The sequence below is a fragment of the Pinus tabuliformis genome, chromosome 7 (genome assembly GCF_031772625.1).
Source record: "Pinus tabuliformis cultivar Carrire ecotype Pingquan chromosome 7, CPIR1, whole genome shotgun sequence".
Taxonomy (NCBI): Eukaryota; Viridiplantae; Streptophyta; class Pinopsida; order Pinales; family Pinaceae; genus Pinus; species Pinus tabuliformis.
This window is the reverse complement of record NC_142293.1, coordinates 1,248,476,187-1,248,497,767: the sequence shown is the minus strand read 5'-3', so window position 1 is coordinate 1,248,497,767 and position 21,581 is coordinate 1,248,476,187. Positions and strand designations below refer to the sequence as shown.

Sequence of the window (21,581 nt, the reverse complement as noted above, 5' to 3'; positions counted from 1 at the left end):
TTCATCTATAGCTATTAGCATGCATAGTACATACAAAATTCAAATAAATGTCAGTGGTACTGGTCACATAAATGATAAATCTATTAAAAATTTAAATCATGATTCATAATTCATAACTGAAAGACAACTTACAACTACAAGATAGTAAGATAAACACACTGACAATTGTAGTTTTCTCATTAAGTCATCAAATCAAAATGTGTTACATAGGTAGTGTTGGTGCAATGCCAATGGCAAATAGAAATAGAAAATATAAAACAACTACAGGTATACAAGCCTCAAGGCATCAATCAGCATCAGAATCAGCATCACTATCCCCATCATCATGGTCCCCATTGCTCTCCTCTGCATCCTCCTCCTCCCCTGTATCCATAGTCGCCTCTGCATCTGCTGGTATGGAGGTTGACCCCTCTAAGTCATCAAATCTAACAGGCTCTAGCACTAGATCATTGAGATCCATGTTGGCCAATGCCAACTCAACAGTGGTGTCCAGACCCATATCATTAGGAACAGTGTTACTTGGGAGCGGGAGTGAAAGCGGGGAGTGGGAGCGAAAACGGGAGCGGGAGCGACATATTCAGAAGCTCTTGGTTTTGTGCTCTTGATTAAATACGAGTTCCATACCCTAATACATGACAAAATTCAATGGAAACACTGCAATCCCCCAATGCTAAAATCTTGAAAAACTGATAAGTCTGCTGGATTTTGAATGAAATCTAAAATTCTACTTTCTCCATATGAAATCCAATGAGGCCGGAACCACTCTCAAACATCCTGAGTCATTTCATGGTAATGTTAAAAATTTAAGTAAAAGGATGAAAATGAAGATTAAGGAGAATGTCACTTTTACTTTAAGAATTTAACATTACCATGAATAGCATATCAATACTAGGGCCTAGACTTGATCATGAAGCTGCCAAAATGCTCTACTCCTTGCTGCAACAACACAAATCAGTTGCCAAATGAAAATATTAATGAGCAAACATGCCCTTTTCTTTCCCGCACTGAGCTTAGCGAGTCCTGGAAACAGGACACGTGTCCCAAAATCGCGACACGCTTTTGAAAATCGTGACACGACCTCGGACACGACGTGTCGGAAACAGACACGACGTGTCATATGATTTGGACACGAATCCAGACCGAATCGTGTCGGATTCGCTGGATTCGGGATTCGTAGGGGGTTTAGGACGAATCCGGTGACTTAGCCTAGAACCACTTTGTAACAACAATCTATTAGTATATTGAGGCTTATACCCAAGGAAACTACTTCTTAGACCCCAAGAACATGAAACAACAAGGCATAGTGGCATATTAGCTATAGGAAATTTTCCAAGGCAACCGGTTGGTGGAAATATTTCTCATAGGCATGTGATTGCTATGGATATCGATGGATTGAAAGGGTACATCAAGGGGTATGCTAAGGCTTTGAAGCATAGTACCTTGAACGGGACTATTCAACAGGCAAAGGCCTATTCAGAAACAATTTAAAACTAGTTTAGCTGCAGCATTCGACTCTAAAGTTTATGAGAAAACCAACTCCGCTCCAGTTGAATATTAGCCAATCAAAAGCCAAAGTTTTAGACCCTTATGTTTTTTATGATCCACATTCAAAGGGGCTCTGCTACATTTGCAAAAGACTTGGCCCAAGGGACACAATTGCAATGCTTCCAAAAAGATGCATACGATTGAGAATCTCGATGTTCGCGAAACTGGAACCGGTCGAGGGTCAGACCGAGACCGAACCGAAGACCAGGCTGAAAAACTGGTAACCAGCCAAATGAAAGTCGGTCCAGATCAGCACTTGCCCAATCTAGTCGGTTCGACCGGTTCCATACGAACCCAATGTTGCTATTTGTCGTTACTGTTGCTTTCTCCTACTGTTAGTGCTGTTAAAATCTGGTATCAGATTTACTGTTGGTAAATTGCCGGAATTGTCTTCTCTTATCACTGAATCTAGTGTTGCCGATACAATCATTATTGCTGTCCTGTTGCTGCTGCTGTTAGCACTTTCAATTTCCAGATTTTTATTTAAACCAAAAAAAACACGAAGAGATTACCGGATTCCAAGTTTTGGAACAAAACACTCTTTACATCCGTGGCACTGTGATCTGTTAACGAACTTTGTTCAGGGTCAATCCATAAAATCAAAATGAATTGGGTTGATCTAAAGGTTTTCCTAAAGCAAGCGCCAACTAATTTTAAAGAAGGTTTCGATCACAACTTCAATTCAATCTGGCAGAGATTAGTTAATCAGATCCACTCTACTTTTCTGAGGCAGAGCTAAGCAGTCCACACTCTAACAAGATTTATTAAGAGAACGCAGAGCAGGAGAGAAATTAGCCAATATTTTCCTCAACTTAGGGCCAATTTACACTGGAAAGATAGTCTAAGTGAAATTGAATTAATAATATTTTGGGCTGGTCTACAAAGGCAACAATTTCGCTGGACAGGCCCATTATGATTGGAATTTTGTTTTTCTTTTTTCTTAATTGATTAGGAAGTGTTTAAATCATTTTTTTTAAGGGTGAAAATAGATTTACCAATATCAAACACTCTTGGCACCCAAAATTTTCAACATTCACAGCGGTAACGTGGATTTCCAAAAAAATTCTTGCATTTTATCAGAATCATGGCGAAATTTCTCTGGGATTTTATCAGAATCGTGGCGAAATTTCCATTATCTTCTAGGCCAGAACGTTTTTTTTTTCCAGAAGGAAAAGCACGATAGTTTTATATTAAGTCAATATAAAGATCTACATTGTAACAATGGCAGTTCATATCAGGAAATACAACGCGATAATTTTGTCGATGTAGATTTTGTGGATTTCAAGATTATGGTTGAAGCTGATGATAAGCTACTTTGAGCTTGGAAATACAAATTCAGTTCAAATTTATTTTGACTCGAAACTTCCTAGAATTGCTTTGAAGTTCAAGTATTGTAGTTACAAGAACCCAAATTTATGGATTCGACAGTAGAGGAATTGAGCTTAATCCATCAGTGTGACTGGAAAACCGTACTTGCAGTTACTTGCCTTGTCAGTAAAACAAGCTATAATTGAATTAGAAATATGTGAAAAAGGATTAAACGTACCCAATCTGGGGCTCGAAGAAGGCCGATTGCGCCGGCATTGGCGACTGCAGCGACAAGTTCAGGTCCAGAGATATCTGGCCCCAATGGTGCTTGCACGATACCGTGTTCGAAACCCAGGAAGCCTGATGTCCAACCCATCTTTCTTTCTCACTGAATCAACAAGCAAATTTCCATCCAGTAGCTCGCCAAGCCTTTCCCTGCACATTTTATAATGTTGGGAACTTCCGGCTTACGTCTTGCATGGCGTCATATGTTAAATGTTACCAATCAGGCCAGGACTCTCCCTATGTGACAGTCCATCGCACCGGCATCGCTCGCCAAGGTACCCCCGCACATTTTGTAAATCTTGGGAGCCATTCCACTCAAGTCTTGCATGGTGTCGTGTCATAAATATTACCCGGTCCCTATCAAGCCAGGATTCCATTACCATTGAGCTCACACCTTGCATAGTGTCACGTGCTCAGTGTCACCTAACCCACCCAGGACTCCATATGTGACGGTGTGTTATGCCGGCGTCGAGGTGCTGAAGATGCACACACAATGGCTTATATGACGGCAAAGGCTTCGCTATGCAGCCCAGGCCGGGTGCAAAGGCAGCATGGAACAGTCATTTTATATGAGAATTTTATATAAAATAAATAAATTAAATGTAAAATTAAATTACTTTGATGTTCTAAAAATTGAATTAATAGTTGTTTTGCCGTGTAAGTTGCATTTAAAAATTAATGGAAATATATGCAATGCAGCATACTGCCGGGGTATACTATTAATTAATCAAATAATTAAAAAATAATTATGTTTTTTAACCAAAATATTTTGCCGGGTATATACTATTAATTAATTAATTATGTTTTTTAACCAAAATATTTTGCCGGGTATACCATTAATTAATTAATTAATTAAGTTTTTTAACCAAAATATTTTGCATAATGAAAATTCTCTGTATAAATATTTGTTCATAATAAATACAAGTGTGTGGTGATTTTCCGCCTTTCGCGTACATTATCTTTCAGCACACATTATCTTTTAGCACAGTTTTTCGGTATTATTATTATATATTATTAATAATATTTTAATATTAAATAATTTATATCTTAATTGATTAAGAACTACACAATGAAATCTCACAAAATTCTTTGCATAATAAAAATTCTTGAAATTAAGTGAAGGTGGGTTAAGGAAATGAAGTTTGACCCCGTATATTATTAGTAATATTTTAATATTAAACAACTTATATCTTAATTGATTAAGAGAAAACACTATACAATGAAATCTCACAAAATTCTTTGCATAATAAAAATTCTTGAAATTAAGTGAACGTGTGTTAAGGAAATGAAGTTTGACCATAAATATAATGATAAGAAATCCATAAGGTAGAGTTGACACTGCTTTGTATCGGTGTTCCTGTCGAACTGGGCGAGGCTTCTTTCTGGACAGAAACACATTTGCGGCATGTTTGTGGGTTTATCAGAGCATTCGTGGTCGAAGAAAGCAATATGGTGGTCGAGGAAAGCGATAGAACCACTTGTTTGTCACTGCGACAGACAGATAGGACAGACTGATTGGAGGGGCAGCTATTCAAACTTGCACAGAGTAGAACTCCTCATGACATGCTAGCAGCACTCTAAACAATTTGGAATCAATCGGTGCAAGGTAAACACTTGGAACATGGAAAATGCTCAGAAGAGCCAAGGCGTAAAGAGCAAGGAAATTTCAGATTTTGTGGAAACAAATCATTTGGGTCAAGTCAAAATTGCTTCAACAAACAAAACAGGAAAGTGGATTTGCGTAAACGCAAAGCAATATGAGGGCATTTTAAGGTGTAGGCTTGCTCGCCTTAAATGGGGACAAATGAGAAGAAAATCGATCAAGAGAAAGAAAATAAAGAAGAATCAATCATTTACAGTCCCACATCTACACCTCTTACTTGGTCATCAGATCTATATGTCTAAGAACTGATGAAGGCGAGGACAAGGTTGGAGATTTTGGAAGCTAGAGAACAGGAAAGGGACCGCAAAATTTCAAAGATCACAGTTGCAAACCGATGTCTAATGGAAGGTAATGGAATTTTAAAAGAACAAGTAACAATGTTACAAGAGGCTCTAGAGACAGGAAAACAAGAATGGAAAAGCATGAAGATAACGTAGTAAAGCATGAAAAGATTAATAACAACAAACAGGGATGTGATAATTTCTAACCAAACTCAGGTAGATACACAGGTATTTCAGCAAATAGACATTTCAAAAGAGAAGGCAAAAATGAACAGTGGGAAAGATAGTCCAAAAGAAATCAAAGTTAGAGTTGAAGATGCCAATGGTTACATAAAGACAAAGGAAAAAGAAGATGCAAGTGCTCGTAGAGCACAGGAAATAGAACACAAAGAAAGACAGGATAGGAAAACAAACTTTATTATCAGGGGAATAAGAGATTATGGGAAGAATGAAAGTACTCTCAATTTGACAAGAGACTTTTTGAAAGAGAAACTACATTGGAAAGGGCAAATTTTCCAAGCAAGAAGGGTTGGGAGGATATGTGAAGAGAGGCCTCGACCCATAAAAGTCACCATGGCAAGCGTACAAGACAAACGACAGCTTTTGGGCAAAAAGAAACTCTTGAAAGGCTCACACTTCTTCCTCGATGAAGATTTAACCAAAAAACAACTAGAGGAGAGAAGAGATGAAGTGGAGAAAATTATAACAGCAAGAAATGAAGGGGAAAGGGCATGGTTGTACAATGGGAAAGTCGTTATTGCAGCGTTTGGGCCTCCAGGCAAATCAGGGTAGCAAGTTGGTAGTAAAAAAAAACAGAGAATTCAATAATAGAGACAAAAACAACAAGGGCAGCATGGACGAAAAGGGATGAAGACTCAAATTTGAGTCTTATGTGCCAAACTGCATAGCAGTCAAATCCTACCCAGGTCTACCTAAGATTAGTTTGTTGGAATTGTAGAGGTTACCCTTGGAGGAGGGGACCTGGGTTAGGGCCTATTGCGAAAGGTAGAGACATAATTTTTCCCACGGAAACCCATGAGCATGATGGTTGCAAAACTCCTTTGTTTGACGGTTATTTGAAGTTGGCAGTTTGGAACAAGGTAGCAAAAAATGGCAAAGGGTATGGGGGATACTAGTTTTAGTGAAAGAAAAAGAAGGTTGTCACATTCAATTAATTAAAGAAGATGCAAATAAACAATATTTATGGTTGAAAATATTAGAGAATGAGAATCACATAAGAATTGTAGCATGCTATTTTGCCCCTCAAGTCTCAAGAACTTACAAAAATAAGGGGCTTGACGGCAAGGATCTATATGCAGCTTTAAAACAAGATATTGTCGTGTACCCTCAACAGGGAAAAGTTCTTTTAGTGGGAGATTTCAATGCTAGAACAACAAATAATCAAGCTAGCATTCTTTGTTGCAAAGAGGATAACAATCCTGTTTGTCTCACTGAAGAGGAGAATCCCCAATGAGTGACATGTTTAGAAGATGACAAAGTTAGCAATCATTTTGGAGAGCAATTGCTTACACTGTGTGGGGATTTCAACTTAATTATTTGCAATGGTCTAGATAGATGGAAAAGGTTTGGGAACTTTACTTGCAACACATACAGTGGGGCAAGTGTCGTTGACTATGTGATGTTTTCACAAAGCTTAATAGAAAAGATAGATGAAGTTAATATTGGAGAGCATATTTGGGACTTAAAATCATACCATAACCCAATTTATATAAGGTTATCATGGTTAGAAGAAAGGCAACATAGGAGGAATACCCAATGCTCTCTACAATCACTATCAAGGGGCAAAATTCTTCTAACACAAGAAAATTGTACTATCTTCAAGGCAATGTTAAAGAGATTAATTTGGGAGAAAACTGGTTTCAAAAACTTCAACAATCATGAGTTAACAAATATAATTCAAAGTGCACTTGAGAAGTGCAAAAGGGAAAAAAAAATGAAATCAGAATCAAATTGTTTTCATGTAAATGCTTGGTTTGATGAGGAATGAAAAATGGCAAGGAGAACCTTGAAAAAGGCAGGAAAGGAGAAGATGAATGTAAAGTTATATAAGCAGATACTAAAAAGGAAAAAAGATGACTTCATGCAAACGAGGAGAGAAGAGTTAATATATTTAAGCAAGAATAATCCAAAGCTTTTCTGGCAGGAACTGCAACCAAGGAAGAAACAAATTGAAAATAATATTACATCCAATCAATGGTTTGAATATGCAAGACAACTCTATGAAAAAGAATCTGAGGTGAAGTCCCCCCCTAGGATGAACACAAATTCAAAGCTCTTCACATTACAGGAGGTGGAGAAGGGAATTAAGAAGCTGAAAATAGGAAAGGAAAATGACTTGGTTGAACATCAAGCAGAGTATCTAAAATGGGGAATGAAAGCTCTTGCACCACACATCATGGAAATATTCAACAACATCATTTAGCAAGGATTCTCAAGAGACTAGACAACTAGCCTAACAATACCCCTTTTTAAAAGTGGAAACGTTAATAATCCATCCAACTATAGAACAATTATGATCAATCCTTTGTTTGCAAAGCCTTTCGGCAACATGGTAGAAGATAGAATTAGTAAGTGGGCAGAAGTAAAATAAAAGAGGGCAAGAGGACAAGCGAGTTTTAGGCTGAAACATTCTACAATGGACCATGGCATCACGTTGAGACACATTGTTGAAAAAGTTTGGGAGGACAAAGAAGAAGTATTTTGCTGCTTTGTTGACTTCAAAAAAGCATTTGACACAGTCCCTAGGGACAAGTTGTGGTGTAGAATGGAAGAACTTGAAATTGTTGTGCATTATAGAGTTGTTGTCCATGGACTTTATGAAGAAGTGAAAGTCAAAATTAGAACCTCAACAGGTATTTCAGAAAGCTTTAGAAGTGACATTGGAGTCAAGCAAGGTTGCCCTTTATCCCCTACTCTTTTTGGTCTATATATTGATAAATTGGAAGAGTGGCTAAATCTGCAAGGTGGAGATGGTGTTCGGTTGGGGGAATTTGTGATCAAGCTTCTTTTATATGCTGATGATATTGTATCAATTTCTAAATTGGCCCATAGATTTAAAATTCACTTATATGCCCTTGAGAACTTTTGTAGAGCAGTGGGGATGCAAGTAAATACTAGCAAGACCAAAATAATGAATTTTTCTAATAAAAGGAAGCAGAGCCAACATACGTTCTTCTTTGAAGATAACATTCTTGAAGAAGTAAATGAGTACAAGTACCTTGGGATTGATTTCAACAACAAAGTCAATTGGGAGGATTGCAGAAAGAAGAGCATTTTAGGAGGGTTGAAAGCATTATATGCTCTTCAAAACATATGTAGAGAGGCAAAGTTATGGGATTGGAAAATGATTAAAGTGTTTTTTGGACTCTTAGTTTGTCCAATGATGCTATATGGGTCTGATTTTTGGGCTAGTAGCACTCTCGTCTCAAAATGGAAACAATTCTAGAAAATCCAAAAGCGTTTGATCATGAGCACGTTCAAAATAAAAAGTTCAGTAGCTTATGAGATAATGTTGAGTGAAACAGAAGCAACTCCCATTCAAGCAATTGTTATGGTGTGACTCCTAAGATATCTAAAAAAATTTGAGCAAATGAGAGTAGGTAGATGGCCTAATGTTATCTTCAATGAAGGCATGAGTGAAAGGAAGAAAACATGGATGAAACAAAACTACACATGGATGCAAAAATGGAATATCTACCTTAATGCCCGTTCCACAAATAGCAAGGAGCTAAAGGATTTTGTTATGGAGAAGTTTCGTAAAAAGGTATGGGGAAAAGAGTTGGGTAGAAAGAAGGAATATTACATTGAGGAATTCAACCCTACGTGTGATCTACAACAAAAAGAGTTCATTGGAGCTAACATTTCATGGAGGGAAAAGGTTCTTATTGCTCAATTAAGCACCAATTCACATCAACTTCGGTGTGAAACAGGACGGTGGAAAAGGCCTAAAGAAGCTTGGGAAGAACGTGTGTGTACATTTTTCACGCCTGGGGCTGTGGAATCGGAAAAGAATTCCATTTTGGAATGTGATGCATTCAAAAACATCAAAGAAAGTTATGAGAACATGTTAGAATCAGTTTCTTGGCATTGTCTTTTTAGCGAGGGGATTATTGGAAGGTTGGGCCCGCTCATCATCAATTTGAATAGAAAAAGGATTGAATTGCAAAAAGTGAAAAATAGGGAACTAATGGCCTCATAGACTATTTTTAGTCTCTTAGACCTTAAAATATCATTTCATTTCAGAAAAAACTCTTTGCACAATAAATTGTCCAACATTAAATGAAATTTGTTAATAACAAATATAAGTGTGCGGCGAGTTTAGTATGCATTCTCCGTCCTCACAATTTTCTTACATCATTATTATTATGATATTGGTGATATTTTAATACTAGATAATCTGTATCTTCGTATTCTGAATTATTTTGCCTCAATATTTCGTACTTCCGCATGTACAAACTTCGCATCAAAGTGGCCAAAGCTTATTATAAACACGCAAAAAACATTTAACAAATCAGTCATCAAAGTGGTCAAGCCACAGTGAAAGCTCTTTACATAATGAAAGTTCTTCACACAAGCATTTGTTAATAACAAATACAAGTAGTGATATTTTCTGCACTTTCGCATGCATTCTCTCTCTACACAGTTCTTTCGCATCAATCTTATTATATATTAGTAGAAATATTTTAATACTAAATAATCCATATCTTTGTATTATGAATACTGCTAATTAATTGATTAAAGGTTTTGTTGAGTGCGGAGAAAACTCTGAACAATGAAAGCTCTCCATACAAAACTCTCCACATAATGAATTTTCCAACATTAAGATGAAATTTGTTAATAACAAATACAAGTGTGTTGTGATGTTTTGCACTTCTGCATGCATTTATCTTGGCACAAATCTTCTCCATCATTATTATTGGTAATATTTTAATGCTAAATCATCCATATCTTTGTATTCTGGACACTACTAATTAATTGATTAAAGGTTGTGTGGAGTGCGGAGAAAACTCCGCACAATCTTCTTCGCACAGTGAAAGCTCTCTGCATAATGAAAACTCTCCGCACAAAACTCTTTGCATAATGAATTGTCCAACATTAGTAGAAATTTGTTAATAAAAAATGCAAGTGTGCAACAATTTTCCGCATGCATTCTATGTTCCCATAGTTCTCTCAGATCATTATTATTATATAATATTGGTAATCTTTTAGTACTCAATAATTTGTATCTTCGTATTCTAAATTTTTATGTTGCAATATTTTGTACTTCCGCATGTACAAACTCCACATCAAAGCGGCCAAGGCATGTTATAAACACATAAAAAACATTTAACAATTCAGTCATCAAAGCAAGCTCTACGCGCAAGCATTTGTTAATAACAAATACGAGTGTGTCGTGAATTTCTGCACTTCCGGATGCATTCTCTCTTTGCATAGTTTTTCCACATCATTATTATATAAATTATTAGTAGTATTTTAATACTAAATAATTACTGCTAATTAATTGATTAAAGGTTGTGCATAGTGCAGCGAAAACCCCACACAATGAAATTTGTCTACACAAAACTTTGTGCACAATGAATTGTCCAATATTAGATGAAATTTTTTAATAACAAATACAAGTGTATGACAATGTTCCCACTTCTACGTGATTATCTATCCGCATAGTTTCCCTGCATCATTATTATTATATAATATTGTTAATATCTTAATACTAAATAACACGTATCTTCGTATTCTGAATTGTTCTATCGTAATGTTCCGTACTTTTGCATGCATTCTCCCTCTACATAGTTTTCCCACACACCTTCCATACTTGTTTTTAAATGATTATAAGGTTTTTAACATTATCAAATGCACTAAATATAGTGCGTTATTAAGGCTATGTCTATTTATTAATCAAAGAATTAGTGTGGAAGCAAAGATTACCAGTAAACATTAGCGTTTATAACATATTATATTACGTAATCATTCTAATAATTGTAGAAATTATGGTATAGATTTGCAACTGCTCATGAAGTTTTAATTAAAATCACAAAACACAAACCTACTCGACTGCTCTGCGGAAGTTAACTCACAATTTAGAACAAAAATATCAAACATACAATAAGAAATGACACACATGCACACATTATTTTTCCTGGGGAAAGTAATCTACTACAAACCCCAATGCCTGCTTGCATTAATACGATGCATAGAGATGTATTACAATTGCTTTGCTCAATTGAGCACAACCTGCAAGTGAATAACCTATCTCTCTGCTCACTGAGAAGCTCTGACCCAGAGTTAGTCAATTTATGCCTCTACTTGAGCTCATATTTCCTTGCGCAATTCCTTGAGAAATTAGGCCCCTATTATTTAGGAATTTCTCCAAAATGGATTGCGCAATTCCCAAGTTTGATCATCTGACTACATTCAACACTTGTACACTCAAGACTAGTCTACAATTGATGTTACACTGCCTTGAAATCTCCACCACAGTTGGGGAACTCGAATTCTCTGCATGCACTAGCTATTTTGTACTGATTGATCAGTTAACTGGATGATCACTAAGTTTGACTGAAGTCTCACTGCACAATTGAACTTCCACTAGTTTAAATGAAAACAACTTGGGATAACTGACCTTGATTACTACAAATTAGCAATCACACATGCCTAATTGAACTCTAACTCCTCCAACTCAAATTTATTGAGTAAACTGAGTGACATAAGCCATGTCACATAAGTTAACTACATCCAAGTTGTTTGTTGATGTGGAAATTCAAATTTTCTCAATTTAATCAAGGCAAAATCAAATTGATAATTTCTTGTTGCATTTTTCAATAATGTTAACAAGTAACATACAAATTGTTAAAATCATATAGTACTAGAGCATATGAGAAAGGACAAGTGTGTAGCGCAACCATATATGCAAAAATTGTTTCGAGACAGAAAGGTTTGCAAAAATACAGAAACTTTGAGTGACAGATACTGATTACGCTGCAGACGAATTCACACTTAGTATCAAGTATTAATTAATGCTTAGCAGTGCTATTAATATCTATTCAACAAATCGATACACAATCACGTTATCGCTCAAATTCTTAATAACATTTACTCTGATGCATTATGTAATGATTGTTGGCTGCAAACATATCAATAAAATTGTATCTATCGATATTATAAAATAATATTTTCGGCATTTATTCAGTGAATTCAAGTATATGCACAGGTTTCCACAGCTAGTATGCCTCATAGAAAATTGAAATGATGTGTGGATCTCCTTCGTACATTTCTATTTGCATATTTATTTTGCACAATGAAAGCTTACTCCACATCTTCGCAGTCTGCACATGTATAATGATTATTGGTCGTAAACATATCAAGAAAAATGTATTTATCGATATTATAAAATAATCTTTTCGTCATTTATTTGGTGAATCGACACGTAATTAGATATCATAAAATAGTATTTTTGTCATTTATTTGGTGAATCGATATATAATCAAGACATTGTAAAAACCTAATTAAGATTTAATTCTATGATTAACATATATACTTTCAGATATTAATGGTAGGTACTATTAAGATCATAAGCATTTGTAGCAGAGTAATGGTAAAATCATTATATATTTAGAGCTTATGCGAATTAAAGCCTAGAGTAAGGAGAAATAGTAATAGATACCTCCAGTCAAAATCACATATCTAAACAATGTAACCATGCCTAGACAAAATCACATTGAATATAATAAAGCATCTACTGTTATTTGTCCAAATTGCATGAATTATGGACTTTGTTCTTATTGCATGTATTCTAGTTATCGTTTACTAATTTTGTTATTAACAATAGAACGTGAATTGTACAAAGCTTTAATGTGAGGCATAATAATTTCATTATTATCCTTAATTAACTTTTTAATATTCAGTAATCTACGCTCCACAAAGTTGGTATGTGAAGGGTAATGTATACAAAAGTGTAAAAAAGAATGAACACGGATTTTACCACGCATATTGCTTTATGTGCATCCCTCTACTCTGCTAGAATGGAAACTAGTTGTGGAGCAATGTTTAAGCACACATTTTCTAAATAAACGTTGAAAATACTATTTTATAATATTGATCGATTTGTTAAAAAACAATAATCATTATACAACATCGAAAATTTTAGGGGCAAATTTTTGCTCTTGGGCTAAATTAAGGGGTTTTATATTTTTATTGGGCGAATATTTTGTATCATAGTACATTGTTACAAATTGCCTCAATTTATTTTATATTAAAATTAGGTATGGAGGTTAGCCCACCTTATTTTAAGGGAGAGGGTAAAAAAGTTAAATTTAGCCCTTGACAATCTTCCATTCGCCCTCATTTTCAAGAAAATGTATTTATGATAGTTATAAATAAAAATATAAATACAGTGGAGGTATGGTAAATAAATAAAAGCTCTTTTTATACCTACTCCAAAGGTATGGTAAATAAATAAAAATACAAATAAACTAGAGGTTGGTAAATAAATAAAACCTAATCCTCTTTCTATGTAAAAAGGCTCAAAAACGAGGTTTCATTTTAGTGAATCCTATGGGCCAAATACCATATTTATAAAAGAGGTGTGGTAAATTAATAAAAATATAAATAAACGAGAGGTATGGTAAATAAATAAAACATTTTTTTTTATATTTACTCCATATGTCACCTTATATTTATGAACACTCAAGTGTGTAAATAAATAAACATATAAATAAAGTGGAGGTATGGTAAATAAATAAAACCTCTTTCTATATTTAGTCCATAACCCTCTTTCTATTTAAGAAGGCTCAAAAAAGAGGTTTTATTTAATTGAATCCTATGGGCCAAATACCATATTTATAAAAAAGGTATGGTAAATTAATAAAAATATAAATAAACGAAAGGTATGGTAAATAAATAAAACATTTTTTATATTTACTCCATAAGACACCTTAGGACACTCAAAAATGTGTTATATTTAGGGGAAGCCTATGGGCCAAATACCATGCAAAAAAGCATTATTAACCCTAATATTAGTATTAATGAAAATAAAGATGGCACATGGTATTGATCCATGGTATTCACATGGAATGCAACCTATTTAAAGGGGGGAATTAAACTAGCATAGATCAATCTTTACTCTGGATCAAATATCGTCATATGCAAACTAACATAGAGTGAAAAAATATTTGATCCCTCTCTGGGCTTGGTAGATCAAGAGTAAAAATGGATCTTGTAATTTAATGTCACTTAAACATTTTAACTTGGTTAAAATAAAAAAATCAATAAAAATCAATTATTAATTTTATTAATTTTTATAAATTACTAATAGTAGTAAAGGGGAAATTCTATCACCTTAGATCCATCTTAATTCTGGGTCTACCAAGTGCTGGGAGAGATAAATAGATTTCATCCCTCTAAGAGTAGTAGATGTGGAGTTAAGATGGATATAGGTTGGTTTTTATAATAATGAAGATATTAAATAGACTTAGGAAATTATATTGTAAAAAAAATTCTTAAGGTGAATGGTTAAAGCTACATTTAGTCACTTCACAAAATTTAGTAAAAAATACCGATATCTTCATTAATATTGGTTTTTCTAATTTAACAAAAAAACTTCAAAACAATGAAATCTCAACTCTTTCCGCATCACCCTCGTTGCCTAGATTTCCCACCATTTTTCAAACATTCTCAATATGATATCTTCATGAAAAAGTTAAGGTACTGATCTTGGATTAGTTGTTTGAAAAATATGCTAGTTTGTACAACCTTTCATCTTCTCTGCTATTCTTAGTTGTCGTAATGATCTGTAGGGGTTGGATCACTGCACCATATTTTCCTAAACGGCGGAGATTGTGCACCAAAAAGGAAATTAATCCACATGCTACAACGCTGTTAAAAATGGTATGAAGGTAGTGAATTATGCTAATAAGAAATTTAGATTGGGAGAGACGTAATTAAATTTATTATTTAATTGAATATTTCCAATTTAAATAATAATAAATCTACATTTATATATTTATGTATTGATTGGAAGGCTTCTGACAATGGTCACTTCTTTCCATTAGATCCCCTTCAGGCCTTTGGGATACCTATTACTTCATTGTCTTATATAGTTGGGGCTTGCTACTTGTTGGCATGTTGGGGTAAACAAACTTGATGTGTTTTTGTTTTTGTTTTTTTTTTAATCTCGCAACTGGAGTCTATGGAATAAGAAAGAAATTTGATAGCTTGGCAAAAGTGGTAGCTTGACAAAAGTGGTAGAGAAAGCATTAATCTCTCGTACCATGACAAACATGGCCACTAAAACTTGCAACATTGTTTGTAGGTAGTGAAAATTATGTTTCCTTTTTCCAAACATGTATGTTAGTATATTAAAGTTTAATGAATATGCCTTATTATTATCATATATGGTTTCATACTTTAATAAAACATTCGCCAAGACTTCACAATGTTTTATTATTCACTGAAATATTTTCCAAGATCTTACAAGATTTTATAATTCAGTGAAAGATTCGCCATGACTTTACAAGATAATATAATCTGGTGAGAGATTCGCCAAAATATATCTATATATATATATATATATATATATATATTAGTGATAAAATTGCCTCCCATTTTTCCTATGTATCATGGGTATCCACCCATTTATTATACATATAAATTTAGGGTGGTTCTTAAAATTTTCTCTGTTATACAATGTCAATTTAACGAATAAACGTTTACATTAACCGAAAAGGGAAATAAACAAGACTGTAAATTAAGTTATGAAAATATTTTGAAATTAAGAAAATATTTTTTGGTTTGCGAAAAGATTGGAAAAATAAGATTTTACATTGAAAGCAAAGCAACGGCTAAACCAATGGTGATTTACATTAACATAGGGTATAACATACGAATTAAATAGAGAGATATAGATAAATGTCATGCATGGAAATTAATTATGTTATTTTCGAATTCGATTAGGAACTAAGTTGAAATGTTTCTATGCTCTAATTTTAGTATTTTTTTCTTATTCTTAGTTGTTATTCTGTAACTTTTATTTTGAAGTCTGTTACTATTCATTTAAACAATTTCATTTGTGACTAGGTCTTGGTTCATTACAATGCAAGTCTAAGTGGGTTGTCGTTCTTATTAGTTGACATGTTATTTTGTTTAATGTAAAAACTTTCGCTAGTTTACAGTGTTCATAGCATTATTGTATTCAAGTATTTTCTATTTTCTGGTAAAAAACAAGATGCCACGTGAATGAAGCAGAGTGAGGTGTGGAATTGGTGAATGAGTAGAGTCAAGTCGATGTAACCTCAAAAGCATTAGTCAAGGGGAGGCTATAGATCGTATCCATGTCAAGAGATCTGATTTTAATGATTATGCATTTGATCAACGTAACATTGGTAATGAGCTTGCATATCTCAAAATGGTTGTGGAATGACTCCTAAGAAACAAACATGATGACCACAATGTTGTTATCTCATTCATGAATAATCTTCAACACAACCAGTGGCTGATGTAGGACAAATTAGCAAATTTGCACAGGTGTCAGGAGCATTTACAGGAAAAACCAAATCACTTCGAAGGCAGATTGGCTCATGTGAAGAGACATGTACACTATGAGTTTCAACATCTGCCATCAACAATCTCACCAACATAGAATCATGTTCCTTAACTATCCCTCATAGTTAGTAGCTTTTGGATATGTAATGGTCTTGAAAATTTTCTAAATCTATTTTTATTTTTCTTTTTTGGTAGTGAATCAACTTTTTGTGAAGTTGTTATCCATATTGTAATCCTTATTTTTTTTTGGCATAAACTGGTACTTAGTTTAATTTATAAACGCTTCCAACATTGTCGATTGTTCGAGCTTTTCCTTTTCCATCTTATTTGCACTTTATTTAAAATTCGATGAGATGATCTTTTGTCTTTGTGTGCTTGAATTCATTTTTAGTCTTTAATATCTTATCCTTCATGCTTTATTGATCTTTAGCAATTGATTCGATGCATTAAAAAGATTTTTATTTAACATATTGCACAACATCGTGATCAAATTTTTAAAATGAGAGCTTCTCAGGGATCAACAACAATGTCAGTCATAATAGTGTCAGAGTAATCAGTAACGAAATATCTATTCACAAAATTAGCCTAGTTTTATGCGCACTGCGAACGAAGAAAACATGATTTGATATAGTCTTTGCTAATTAACAAACTCCCCCGCACTCAATTTCTCTAATCACCCTTTTTGTCGCACTTTCCCAAAAATGTTTCTACTTTCTCCGTAAATTAATTACAAAGAGTAATCTAGTGTTAATTATTGCAAAATGAAATATGAAGTTTTTTCAAAATGCTTTGAAAAATAAAGCCCATAGTTTAATGTATTATGAAATCTTGCTTTCAACTTCAGCAAAATAATTTATTGTATCATAAATCCATGATGTTTTTAGAAATTAGTAAAATTTATTATTAATTTGATTTGATCACAATCAATATTTCATTGTGCAGAGTGACTTAGTTTGAGCAAATAAAAGTCATATTTTGATCAATTGAAAGCAATGTTGAAATCACAAACGAATAGATAAACTAATTGCACAATTATAGAAGCAAATTCCAAAGATAAAGTAATTTCTAGTTTTGTCTTTAGAAACCATATCGAGTCATAAATTGTTACTTAATTAACTTAGCCATACTATGGTTTGTATATTCATTTTCCCACACAACACTTTTTCCTCATACAGATTGAAAACAAAGTTCATTTGATATTGGATAATACAGGTTTAATTGCCAAGTGTGAAATCACTAATGTAGAATTGGTCAATAACAAAACAAGTTTACAGAGTAAATGTCCTGAGTACGCGGCGGTTCACTGAATAAATGTTGAAAAGACTTGTATTTATTGACAGGAGAGCTTTAGTTAATCAAAATAGAATGTGATCTAGGATATCAATAAAATAGTATCTTGACATTGATTTCTAAAACGTGCCAAATAGAGAAATCATGAAATGTAATTGTATCAATTAGACTGTCTCAAGTTGGAATTTAGGTCAAACTAATATGATTTAAAGTAACCGATTTCATAATAATCTTTTTTTATTAAAGATCAAACAAATCAATACTAGCCAAACTAATGAGATCATTGGTTAATGAATACCATTAAAATCAATAGTAGTTAAATGTCCTTTAGAACTTTGATGTCAATTCGTGATTTACATGACATATCACCTTTCACACATTATATGTAGGCTTGTTGGCTCTAAAATAGTTTCTAAAATCTTTTGGAAATCAATTTTCCAATGTTCATCTTATTGTAGACCTATTAGTGTTGAAGTTGGCACTAAAATTTCTAAGCAACCAATTTGTTTTGTCTCTTCTAAAACTCATGAGTGTTTTCAGGATTTTTTTTTTTATCATCTGCCTTTTTTTTTTTTTTTTTTTTTTTAAATTTGTTACTAAGAGCGAAGCAAATTGCACAAAGAAACAATGGTAGAACACACATGAAGAGGTATATGCAGAGAGCCAAGATATCTTAATGCTCATCCAAGATATATTAATGATTAGTCGAGATATTTTAATGTTAATGGATAAGATATTGGAACTTTGGTAAAGGCTTAGACGACTCGAAGATGAACTAGACATTGTAAGAATGTCATTAAAAAAGCTCTCACAAAACATGAACACAATAATCAGACATCCATTTTCGCAACATAATCAGTAGAAGCGATACTCTCTAGGAACAATGGTTGATTAATAAAGAAATCATTACCAAATATTGTCACTTGCTCAACCAAATTTGAAATTCAGTTTATGTGAAAGGCTATATATTGTAATATTCTCGGCACAGTAAAAAAAAAATCATATTAGAATATTGTGGAATATACATGTATGTATAGATGCAAAGTACTTTCTAAGTTATGTCATAGTCTTGCTAATTCAATTTACAAATTTGTTTCAACTCAATATGATAATGATTTATTTAGATATTTGTTTAAATTTTGCATGATAGAGCCTTTTTTATAGAAATATTTGCAAATTTGATAAATCAATAAAACTATGTAAGAAATCACATTGGAAAGAAGCACATATGACATAGGACAATGTAAAACATAGTAAATAACATAGTACAAATATACACAGTTGATAGTGGGGGCATGGGGGGGCCGGGGGGGGGGGTTAAAGGAGCATTTTGCGAAGTGTGGATGAGAAAGTGACTAGGTGGGTGGGAGAAAGTGATAAGGGGGCATTATGCAGAATGAAAAAGAAAAAATGATCGGGTGGGCGGGGGAACAAATCCTCCTTCGCACAATATATCAAGGTTAACGGTTCCACAAACTATGTAAAAGTCTCAAACATAGTTAAGTGCAACATATTGTATACTTTATTTAAACATTTTTGTTTTTAAACTTTTGGAAATTGAAAATGAAATAACAATGTAACATTGATAGCTCTGATTTTATGGTGTAAATTTCTGACACTTTGAGTTAAATTGAAAAGCATGATAGTCATTGACAAATATTATTAAACACAAATTTTCCTTTATAGAGATGTCAAGCAAGTATTAAGGATCCATATTCCCTAGATTAATAGTTTCAATAGGAATTTGTTGATTTGGGGTAGCATCGAAATTTGGTGGAGAGGCTAAGGCACATGAGATCTCCAATACCCAGAAAGGGTTTGGGCATATTCGAAACAGTTTGGGAGATATTAAAATAATTAATATTTTTAATAGAGTCAATTAAAATATTAATGTGAATTAATATAAAACTGTGTTATAATGGTCCAAAAGTCATGGATAAAGCCAGATCTAATCTTATCCATTGATTAGGGACTTAATCTCGGCCGTTGATCTGTCACCAAGAAAAGTATAAGAGGAGGCTTGAGGGTCACTTGGAGAACACACCAAGAGATCAAGATTTCGACTTTATGGGGTTGGGTTTGCTAAGAAAGTTGAGAGAGTGATATGGAGTTGCAGCTGAGGGTTAGTAAATACAGAAGCAGAGAGGCAGAGATAGTGTCGGGAGGATCAGCGCAGCAGCCGGGAAATTTGACGCATAGGGCAGAAGTCGGAACTACTGGGAACAACCGGAACAGCCGGGAAAGCTGACGCAGAGGGCAGAAGCCGGAACTGTTGAGAACAGTCGAACTTCCGGGAACTATCAGAACTGTCGGGAAAGCTGACGTAGAGGGCAGAAGCCAGAACTGTCGGGAATAGCCGAAATTGCTGGGAAAGCTGACGCAGAGGGCAGAAATTAGAACTGTCGGGAAAGCTGAAGCAGAGCTCAGAAGCCGGAATTGCCGGGAACTGTTGGGAAAGCTGACGCAGAGGGCAGAAGAGGTTGACACAGTCCCTAGAGGTTGACGCTGGCATTTTTCGTGGAGTAGATTGGAGCTGAGGAGCTGCCAGAGTGTTTATCCAGGGTTTCAGCCGGGACATCTATCTCCAAAGGAGAGGTACTACTGTCGATATTTTTCTCTGTTGGGTGAGCCGGATTTGGCACCCAGATTGTATTCTAAAGCTGCTTAATAAATCAAACCCTCAGATAGCTGCACCGGTTTTCCCGCATTGGGTTTTTCTGGGGACATTAGTCCAAAAATAATGGTGTCATTTGAGTGCTTGTTTCTGTTTCCTTTAGTTGAGCATGTACTTGTGTTTATTTTCGATACTTACATGGTAAATAACTTGTTAATTAATCAAAACAAGTAGGAAGGAATAAATCAGAAAGTACATGGAGGGTTTCTAACTGTTAGACATAGAAACTTCAACATGGTATCAGAGGGTGGTTGCAGATCACAGGAGAATTGAGGACATCAGCCGAGCAAAGCAAGAGCAGTAGAAAACAGCTATCCCGAGTGACAAAAGTTGTTCTTAGCAACAAAACAGCAAGGAAGGGGTGATGTAGTGCCTGCATCATCAAGTTCGGGCCAAGAAAAGGCTGTGTAGAGGCTGAGGGAGGTAAAGATAGGCTCACACAGAGCCACACAGAGGCCAAAAGGGCTGACACAGTTGGCTTAGAGAGCTAGTTTGTTGGTGTTGGGACTGCGCAGAGCCTAAGAGCTCTCACCTTCAGGTTGTTGAGGTTTAGGAGGCTGTGGATAAGTTGCAGAGTGGAGCTGGTGGGGTACTGTTGTTAGAACAATACCTAACAGAGCAAGACCAAGGAGGAGGGAGTTTCTAGCCAAGAAATATGGATCAATGGTGCGGTTGGACATACAATCAAAGTAGGGGGCATCTTGACATTGGTAGAAGGATTTCCAGGAGGGAAATTGAGGCTCAGATGGAATCACATTGAGAACTTCCAGGAGGGAAGTAGAAGAGTAGTGGAATGACACTACACGGAGTAAGAGACTAGGACAGACTGGACGGAGCCTTAAACTTCGTAGTTTGGAATGCTAGAATCTTATCTGTACTTGACATAAATCGTGTCAAGCATTTCACCTTGAAGACGATATCGATCCCAGTTGACCCAACTGACAATGACAGGTATGAGGAAGCAATGGCGAGGGCCAAG

At 34.7% G+C, this 21,581-nt stretch overlaps 1 protein-coding gene across 1 annotated transcript in view; it reads right to left on the bottom strand.

Moving 5' to 3' along the window:
- Positions 1-3,481, bottom strand: part of LOC149251898 (uncharacterized) — a 268,925-nt gene extending 265,444 nt beyond the window's left edge. The window contains exon 1 of the mRNA XM_089459621.1: positions 3,092-3,481. Within this exon, the coding sequence (XP_089315747.1) occupies positions 3,092-3,229 (138 nt within the window). The 5' untranslated portion in view covers positions 3,230-3,481. The remainder of the gene's footprint in view (positions 1-3,091) is intronic.
- Positions 3,482-21,581: the final 18,100 nt, after the last annotated feature.